The sequence below is a fragment of the Gracilinanus agilis genome, chromosome 2 (genome assembly GCF_016433145.1).
Source record: "Gracilinanus agilis isolate LMUSP501 chromosome 2, AgileGrace, whole genome shotgun sequence".
Classification (NCBI taxonomy): domain Eukaryota; kingdom Metazoa; phylum Chordata; class Mammalia; order Didelphimorphia; family Didelphidae; genus Gracilinanus; species Gracilinanus agilis.
In genome coordinates, this window is record NC_058131.1 from 674,829,223 (window position 1) to 674,839,304 (window position 10,082).

At 49.1% G+C, this 10,082-nt stretch overlaps 1 protein-coding gene across 1 annotated transcript in view; it reads left to right on the forward strand.

Annotated features, from left to right (window-relative positions):
• Positions 1 to 9,599, forward strand: part of CSPG4 (chondroitin sulfate proteoglycan 4) — an 83,802-nt gene extending 74,203 nt beyond the window's left edge. Inside the window, exons 7-8 of the mRNA XM_044660248.1 lie at positions 4,843 to 5,023; positions 6,148 to 9,599. Coding sequence (XP_044516183.1) covers positions 4,843 to 5,023; positions 6,148 to 8,072 — 2,106 coding nt within the window. The 3' untranslated portion in view covers positions 8,073 to 9,599. The remainder of the gene's footprint in view (positions 1 to 4,842; positions 5,024 to 6,147) is intronic.
• Positions 9,600 to 10,082: the final 483 nt, after the last annotated feature.

Here is a 10,082-nt window from a genome sequence, read left to right on the forward strand (position 1 = left end):
CCGGCAAAGGCACAAAATCCTCAAGAAACATTTATTAAGCACCTACTATGGGCCAAGCATTGGACTAAGTGCTGGGGATACAGAAAGAAACAAAAGTCAAAAGGCTTACAATCTACGGGGGAGAAAACATGCAAGAAATATAGACAAAGCAAACTAGTAAGTGGGAAATGATTAAAAGGGGAGGTTACATTCCCCTTCTGGAGAGTGCTAATTGCTAGAAAGTTCTTCCTGATGTCAAGCCTCCTCCGGCCTCTTTGCCATTTCCACCCAACCATTGAGTACCATTCTGCCTCTACTGCTCGGGGTCCTATAGAATAAGTCTAATCCCTTTTACAAATGAGATACTATTTGTAGAAAGTGCCTAGCACACAGTAGGTGCTCTATAAATGCTTCTTCCCTCCCTCACTCGCTCTTCCATTTCCCAACCCTACTGATACTTGAAGTCAGCCATCCTTTCCCCTCTCCAGAGGTTTCTCTCCTCCAGGATAAACAGGCCCAGCTTCCTTCTTGTTTATTTATTTTATTAGCCCTTTGCCAAGCCTCCAGGGTCACCAACCACATCTCTGGCTCTCCTCCTCCTCCCCCTCCTCCCTCCTCCTCATGAAATTTTCAGCAGAGTTGCCCTAGCAATATTATTGTCAACTCTGTCACCTGAGAAATGGAAGATTTCCCCAGGGTTCAGGAGAAAAGGGACGGGAAGAGGCACCTTCCCCAGAGGCCACCCAAAGACGTTATAACTTCTGTTCCAACACCAGCACCAGCTCAGCGCCAGGGCTATTCGTTTACAAGGAAAGACCCAAAGTAGAATCATGGACTCTCCAGCAAAGAAAGGTCTCTGGGGTCATCTCCCCCTTCCTGAATAGGATTTGCCTCACTTATCACATGTATAAATGGGTGTGTGATTTGGGGTTTAGGCTTTAAAAGATCGCTCTATAGCAAAGCCGAATAATATGGAAATAGGTGCCAAGTGATAACATTTGTACCCCCCAGAGGGATTGCTTATTGGCTCTGGGATAGGGGAAGGAAAGAAAATGAGTCATGGAGGGGGCAGCTGGGTAAGCTCAGTGGATTGAGAGCCAGGCCTAGAGACAGGAGGTCCTAGGTTCAAATCTGGCCTCAGACACTTCCCAGCTGTGTGACCCTGGGCAAGTCACTTGACTCCCATTGCCCATCCTTACCACTCCTCCACCTAAGAGCCAATACACAGAAGTTAAGGGTAAGAAAAGAAATGAAAAGAAAAGAAAAGAAAAGAAAAGAAAAGAAAAGAAAAGAAAAGGAGTCATGGAAACATGGGAAAATATTTTTAAAAAATAAAATAAAACTAAATAGAATTTGCCCTTTCTAGTATTACCATCAAGGGGTCAGCCAGCCCTTGGTGGAAAGGGCAGCCCTGCATTGAAAGGAGAATTCACCCTGATTAAGGAGGAAAAACTCAGGACAAAGAGAATTAAAAGCAATTTATTGTAAGTATGACAAGGTAGCGATATGTTGAGAGGATCAGGGAACGGCTTCCCAGGGCAGTCAGCTTGTATGGGCAACATTCACAATGAGATAAAGAGGATTCTGCTACATTCACATCAGCGAAAGAGATTGGGCCAAGTGGGAGAAGAGGACAATTTCCAGATACCCACGTCACAGATAGGGGTATATGAAATGATTTTGTGACAAATGCTAAACTGCAGACTGTGTGACACCTTCACCAGCTATGATGGACAGCTATGATGGGTCTGGAACAATGGGCCACTGAGTCAATACAACTTCCTTTTTTGTTTTTTAAACGCTTACCTTCTGTCTTAGAATCAGTTCCAAGGCAGAAGAGCAGTAAAGGCTAGACAAGTTGGGATTAAGTGACTTGCCCAGGGTCATTCAGCTAGGAAGCGTCTGAGGCCAGATTTGATCCCAGGACCTCCCATCATCAATATAACTTTCACTACCTCTAGTAATAGAGAACGTCCACAAAAGCAGATAGCTCTAATAATTAGCAAGTTTCCCCTTTAGGTTGAGACAAAATTCATCTTTCTGCAATATATCTATCCATCATATCTTGTTCTACTCTCCAGAGTCGAACATAACAAATCTATTCCCTCTTTCACATGACAGTTTTCCCAATATTAAAGACAAAAATGTCAAAGAATAAAAATATTTATGCTGTACTCTGTATTTCAGGCACAAATCTGCCAGAAACAATTCCGTTAAATTTTGTCAAATTAATTTAATATCCAAGGCATGTCTGGCTTAGATAGATGTCCGAGAGGGCTCTCCCATGCTCTCCAATATGTCTCTGTTTCAAGAAAAGTTTAGGTAGCGTGAGAACCTTCAAGAAGAAAATCAGAATGTTATAAAAATACAGTTTGGGTTAACATTCCAGAATAGTTGAATAATAAGTCACCAGCCCATTCCTTTCTGGCCCAGCCCCCTTAAGGCATCAGCAGGACTCAGCAGGCCTTCACACTGGAGGGGCTAACCTTCCTGAACGCCCCATACACCCCAAATAGATGGTGCAATGGATAGAGTGCTAGATCTCAAGCCAAGAAGATTTGAGTTCAAATTCTGCATCAGATACTAGCTTAATTATTCTGTGTCTCAGTTTCTCTCTCTGTAAAAATAAAAGCCCCCTAGAGTTTTTGGATGGCTAAAATGAGAAGTTAATAAATCACCTTTCAGGGGGCAGCTAGGTAGCTCAGTGAATTGAGAACCAGGCCTAGAGACGGGAGGTCCTAGGTTCAAATCTGGCCTCAGACACTTCCCAGCTGTGTGACCCTGGGCAAGTCACTTGACCCCCATTGCCCACCCTTACCACTCTTCTGCCTTGGAGCCAATACACAGTATTGACTCCAAGACAGAAAGTAAGGGTTAAAAAAATAAATAAATAAATAAATCACCTTTTAGACATGCTCTCCTTCTTAATAAGGTCTAAGTTTACATAAGCTTATTTTTAGCCGAGTCCAGGAATAGAACAATCAATGGATCAGTCAGCAAGCGTTTCTTAAGCATTTACTCTGTCCTAGGCACTGAGCTGGTATAAGATTAGAAAGCAAATATTGGGGATAGCAAGGTGGTCCAGTGGATTAAGAACCAGGCCGGGAGATGGGAGATCCTGGGTTCGAATTTGACCTCAGACATTTCCTAGCTGTGTGACCCTGGGCTTATCAGTTAACTCACTTAACCCCAATTGCCTGCTTTTCTACCTTGAAATGAACACTCAGTATTCCAAAACAGAAGGTAAAAGTTTAAAAAAAAAAAAAAAAGACACAGCTCTTTCCCTCAGCCCAGGATCTAAAGTGGGAGGCACATCCCTTGTCCTTCTTAGGTTCTGAGGGGAAAACCAGCTAACCTTTGGAAGCCTCCGGTCTGATGGAGGAACACTGTAACCCCAACCTCTTAATTTCCTAGTTTGAGGGGGGACCCACTTCTCTGCAACCTCAGAACCTCAGGCCCCTCCCCCTGCCAACCACAGAAGCTTCCGTCTAAAGGGGAAACAGGCCACAGAGAAAAACAAGATTTAAGGAATATGAAGAAAGACATCTTTCTGCTTGCATCCCTCCACACAAGCTCTGCTCCCAGATCCAAAACAGACACTAGCATGGAGGTTGCAGCTGGAGCCAGCTGGGACTTGGAGTTGAGTTGTCTTTCAGTGATGTCCATCTCTTCATGACCCCATTTTGAGGTTTTCTTAGCAAAGACAGTGGTTCACCATTTCCTTCATTTTATAGATGAGGAAACCGAAGCCAACAGGGTGAATCGACTTGTCCAGGGTCATATAATTGGTAAATATCTGAGATGGGATTTGAAATCAGGTCTTCCTGACTCCAGGCCCAGCTCTCTATCCATCACGCCACCTAGCTCCCTATGATGGAACTTGGGTGGAAGACCCAAGAGTTCCAGATGCTGATGTCCTGACCCATAGTATGAGAGAAGGGTTCAGGATTCCCTTCCCATTTCGGTTGACACATAAGTTCATTGTCCTAAAAAAGGCAATCCTAGATTGCCGAGAGCCCCTCAGAGAAATAAGGGTCTCCATCAGGGTCCATCAAGTCAATGCAGATGGCAGAGCCTTACATTGATCCCTATTGTCTGAAAATCAGGCCACAGGATGGATGGATATCCAGTCAGACCTCTCTATGTGACTCTCTTTTTATTATTAAAATTATTATAATCTATATTTTTAGGATAGCCTCAAATTTTATAGTATAGATATGAAATCATTTTATAGAGATCCATTTATAGAACTCCCATTATAGAATTCCCCTTCATACTCTATAATAAACTAGCATTTAATGAGTTCATAGTTCATACCCTTGAAGCTGCTTTAATCTTTTTCTCTCTCTCTGCCTCAAGAGTAGGAAGGACACAGCATGGCAAAATCAAAACATAATACACTCTCACTTTATTTTCTCACGCCGAATTTAACCCCATGAACTCAAATGTTCTCACACTTTAATCCACTTTTGAAATATGTTGAAGGTTCTTTTTATTCAAATAAAACTTAGATAAAGTAGGGTTTTGGTAGCCTTGAAGACAGTTTAGACTAAGTGTATTGAAAATATGTTTTGTGTGCCAGTTCTCATGCAACTAGTATAACCTTGAGTTCTTCTATGTTTTGGGTTTGAAATGTCAATTTTCCCAGCATTTGTGTGACTGTATAAAAATATACTTTGAGAGAAAGTATAAAAATTAAAGATTCACAGGAAGTTCTCAGAACAGCTTCCGGAAATCCACTGTGTCTCTGACTCTCTCCTTTCTCTGCTAAACCATCACACCTCTCAGGATAACTGGAACTGCTGGCTGGCTTCCAGCACTAGACTCTGCTTGGGCTCCCAAATGATTCTTCTTCTCTTCTAGGTGGATGCTGGGGAGATACTTTATGAACATGAGATGCCCTCAGAACCCTTCTGGCTGGCCCAGGACACTCTAGGCCTGAGGGTGTCCTCACCTCCTGCCCGAGATGTCGCCATCAGCCTTTCCATCGCTGTGTCCTTTGAGACCTGTTCCCAGCGAACCAGCCGCCTCTGGAAGAATGAAGGTGAAAACCACTTGTGGGCTTTGGGAGAAGGAGATGCCAGATTGGGGAAGGTGGAGAAGCCTCCTCGAAGATGGTGTATTGCTCAGTAGGGAGTTTAGTGACTTGTTCAAACCCGAGGAAGGTCAAGGAACATAGGAAAGGATTCAAGTGGAGGAACTATTAAGCAGTCTGACTTAGAGCTAAGTGGGGGATGAGATGAGGACCCGTCACTGCCCCATAAGAGACCCAACAGGCAGAAGGTAGAAATTCTGTGCTTTGGATGGCTACCAGAAGCTTCCCTCTCTGTTCCTCCCATCCAAATTTACAGCCCCAAAACATGGCGGGGAAAGCTTTGCTCCCAAACCAACCAAAGAGAAGTAATCAACTTCCAAACACATCAGAAAGGCTCAAAAAATACCAACTGTGTTCTAAGCCCACAGAAGAGGAAGAGGGGAGGCAGACCCCACCCTCAGGGAGCAGCTCCCAGTCTGTTAGGAGACTCTGCCCTAACCTCAGAGGACTTCAAGTCTGTTGGACTCTACCTTTAAATAAACTTCAAGAGAAGATCCACTAAAGATGGGATCTTCAGGGAACTCCTGGTCTGAGAGGCGTGGTATATGGTCCCTGCCTTCACGGGTTCTTCAGTGCAGTGAGGAGATCCAGTCACTTTTCCCCTCTTAGGTAATCCACTGTCTAGTAGGGGAAATAGAGTCACCATCCTTCAAGAGGTGACCCAGTCCCTGCCCTTCAACCAATAACAATTAGGGTGCTACTATGTGCCAGGCACTGAGCTAGTCTCTGAGGATTCAAAAGCAAAAATGAAGCCGTCCTTGCCCTCAAGGAGGGGGTGAGGGGAGAAATGACATATTGGCCAATAACCAATATCTACAAGAAATATAATATATAAACACAAGATAATTAAATAAGTAAATTGGAGAAGGGGCCACTAGCCACTGAGGATACTAGAAAAAGCTTGAACCAGGTTACCATCCCTTACTTGAATGAATGAGTTCCTTCCTTCATTCATTCATCCCCTGGCACATGCTCCTTCCAGTCCTTGATCTCCATCCCCTTCTCTTACTCCATATCCTCTGGAAATCCAGAGCAGCACTGACATTTTCTGGGCTTTTCCCCTTTTTTTCCAGGTCTCTGGGTCCCAGAGGGTCAAAGGGCAGAGATCACCCGGGCATCCCTAGACGCCTCCAATCTCCTGGCCAGCATCCCAGCCTCAGACCGGCCCTCCCACAATGTAGTCTTCTTAGTGACCGAGTTGCCAGCCCACGGGGAACTGTGGGTGGGCAGCAATCACCTGGATGCTACCCAGCCTTACTTTCTTCAGTCTGACCTGGCCAGGGGGCGGTTAGCCTACATCCACAGGGGCTCGGGGACCCAGAAAGATGGTTTCCATTTCCAAGCTTCGATCCAGGCCGGGCAACAAGACTCTGCTCAGACGCCCCCAGCAGAGCATGGGCCTGTGATCTCTGAGGCCTTCCAAATCACCGTGCGGGATGTCAATGAGAAGCCACCCCAGCCCCAGGCCTCCAGACCCCTGCAGATCATTCGAGGGGCGCGCGCCCCACTCTCCCGGGCTCAGCTAAGTGCTATGGATCCAGACTCTTCCCCCGAAGAGATCGAGTACCAAGTGAAGAGGGCACCCCACAATGGCTACCTCCTGCTGATGGGCAGTCAGCCTTCCCCCGTGACTCGGTTTACCCAGGCAGATGTGGACGCTGGGAGGCTGAGCTTCACAGCCAATGGCAGCAGCACCCTGGGCATTTTCCAGCTGAGCATCTCTGATGGGGCCAGCCCCCCTGTGGACACCTCCTTGTCTGTGGATGTCCTGCCATCGTCCATTGAAGTGCGCACCCGAACACCCCTGGAGATACCCCAGGGCTTAAACTGGGCTCCGCTGACCCAGCAGCACCTTTTCGTGATATCTGACCAAGAGGAGCCAGACGCCACATATTCCATCACCCACATGCCCCAACACGGCTATCTGCTGGTCAACAGGGAACCCAAGACGAGCTTTAACCAGAAGCAAGTGGAGCAAGGCGAGGTGGCCTTCTCCTTCACCAATTTCACCTCGGCCTCTGACCAGTTCCAGCTGCTCTCGCTCGCCCGCGGCGCCAACGCCTCGGCCACGGTGAACGTGACGGTCCGGGCCCTGGTGCGGGCACAGGCTGGGGAGCCGTGGCCCCAGGGCACCACGCTGCGCCTGGATGCCAGCATCCTGGATGCGGGGGAGCTGGCCAACCACACCCAGAGCGTGCCCCGCTTCCGGATCCTGCGGGGGCCGCAGAGAGGCCGAATCGTGCGGGTCCCAAAGGACAGGGACGGGGCGCCTCAGGCCCAGCTGGTGGAGCTGTTCACCCAGGAGGACCTCCAGGAAGGGCTGATCGGGCTGGAGCTGAGCCAGCCAGAGGGCAGGGAGCCCCCCCTGCTGCACGACAGCATCACCTTCGAGCTGTCGGCCAGGGGGGTGCCTCCAGCCGTGGCTTCCCTCCATTACACATCGGAGCCCTACAATGCGTCCAGGCCCTATGGCGTGACTTTCCTCGTCGCCCCTGGCTCCCCTGAAACCAGCGGGGACTCCCACGGAAAGGACAGCTCTTCCCGGACAGTGACGGGGCCCAGGGGGCCCGAGAGAGCCACCCCCAACATCAGGGACGCAGGAGCGGCCCCCACGACCGCGCCGGAGCAGGTGACGCCGACCAGTGCTGCGCCCGCAGAAGGGGGCACCTTCCTGGGCTTCATCGAGGCCAACATGTTTAGCATTATTATTCCCATTTGCCTGATCCTGCTCCTGCTGGCCCTCATCCTGCCCCTGCTCTTCTACCTCCGCAAGCGCAACAAGACGGGCAAGCACAACGTCCAGGGTCTGTCGGCCAAGCCTCGCAATGGCATGGCCGGCGACGCCGAGACCTTCCGCAAGACCGACCCCGGTCAGACCATCCCGCTGACCTCCGTGCCTGGCAAAGGGCCTGAGGCCAGGGGCCAGCAGGACCCAGAGCTGCTACAGTTCTGCCGGACACCCAACCCTGCCCTAAAGAACGGCCAGTACTGGGTCTGAGTCCCCGTCCCCAGGAACAACTCTGACAGACAATTCTCCTCCCTGCTTGGGTCCGAGGGTCCCACTTCTACCTCCCACTGCCATTTTCCTTACTTCCTTTTATCCATCCTAGTTCTTCTCAGGGGGTTTCTTGGGCCGAACGAGGGGGCCAGCCCCACATCACCATCACGTCTGATGAGAAAGAGAAACCCGGTAAATTGTGGGGGAGAGATGGGAGGCCCAGGGGATGGAGCAAAGACCCCCGAAGGGCCAGGGACAAGGATCAAGGATCTTCCCCTTCCCCACGTCACCATACCTGGAAGACTCCGAAGGTTTAGTAATGAGAAGGTCAGGCAGGGATGGAAAATGGAACTAAGGAAATGAAGCTGGCTCCTTTGTGGGGACCCCAATTTGGACAGTTAGGAAGCAGGATGGTCTTATGGGGAGAGTCGTGGGCAGAGGGACTCTTTAGGTCCATCAAGTTCTATCTCCAGGTCCTGGCATGACCTTGGGTAAGTCATGACCCCTGTCAAGAGAAAAGGCTCTCTCCTACCCCAGTGGAGATTGGATAGAAGAGGTTCCACTTTAGGAGACCTCGTGGCAAGACTCTCCCCCCAACATCCATCCCTTTACTCTGAAATGGGGGAAAACACCTTCCCAATGGGGCCCACTTTGGGGTTTCTAGGAAGGAGCTTCCCTGCAGGGTCCAAGAAGGGTGGCAGCCAGGAGCCAAGGTCTTCCCCCTCATAGTGGGGCTAGTGGGGACAGGAGAGAGAGGAGCGATGACACCCAGGCGGCGAGATACTATATTCAGGGTTTCTGGGAGGGAGGGAAGTTCCCTGGGGGAGGGCATCCACATTTATTTAAGGGATATCGCACAAAAATCTATTTAACACATTGCTAAAGCGGATCGGGCTGGGAGCTTCCAAACAGCCTGGAGAAGCCAGCCTTCTGGGCCAGGGGAGGCGCCAGGATCCCGGCTCTGGGCTCCAGAACGTGCCGGGAGGCATTTGTTCGGTTCATCGGCCCTCTGAGGTTACAGAACAGCTGAGCCAGATAAAGGACCAGGAGCCCCCTCTGTCACCGGGGTCCTGAGAAGATGCCACCTGAGAAGAAAGACCTCCTTCTGCAGGGGACCAAAGGCCGAGCCCGTGGAGAGACCCAGGAAGTCCAAGCCACTGGCCAGCCTTGGTGGAGCTCCTGGCGCTTCCTTGGGGCTCCCACCTGTGGGAGAAAGGAGCCGGCTTCCTTGGGACTGTGGGGATTCTCCAGGGCCTCTATAAATGGTGCTTTGGTTGATTCTCAACATCTTAGTGTCCCAGATGCCTTTATTTGTGTGATGGGAAATGGGCAGGGGGTGGGGGGCCAGGCTGACGCCTTGACGGAGGGCGATTGGGTGCAGCCCAGAGGCGCAGAATCAGAGGACCTGGAGCCGGAGAGGATTTGAGAGGCCTTCGAGGCCAACTTCTTCACTTGATAGATGAGGAAACCAACCTCCAGAGGAGAGAGAGAGTCACCCAGTGACACCGGTGGCAGAGTGGGATTGGAACCCAGGGCTTCTGACTCAAAAGCTAGCATTCTTCCTATTATATTCTAGTCTTGGCCTAAGGAAGAACAGAGCAGTCAGATGGCATAGTGGATAGATAGAGCACCCTGGACAAGTCGCTTAATGCTATTTGCCTCAGTTTCCTCATCTATAAAATGAGCTGGAAAAGGAAATGACAAACCACTGCAGTGTCTCTGCCAAGAAAACTCCAAATGGGGTCAAGGAGAGTCAGACACAACTGAACAACAACAGGGAATAATAATAACAATAATAATAAGTAATATAATAAAAATAATATTAATAATATATTAATATATAACAATAATTTCTATAGTACTTTACAGATATTATCCTTGGTCCTCACAACGATTCTATGAGGGCAGTACTATTATTATCCCTATTTTAAAGATGGAGAAACTGAGGCTCAGTGACTTGCCCAGGGTCATACAGCAAGATAGGAATCAAACCAAGGCTCTGTTTCCTGT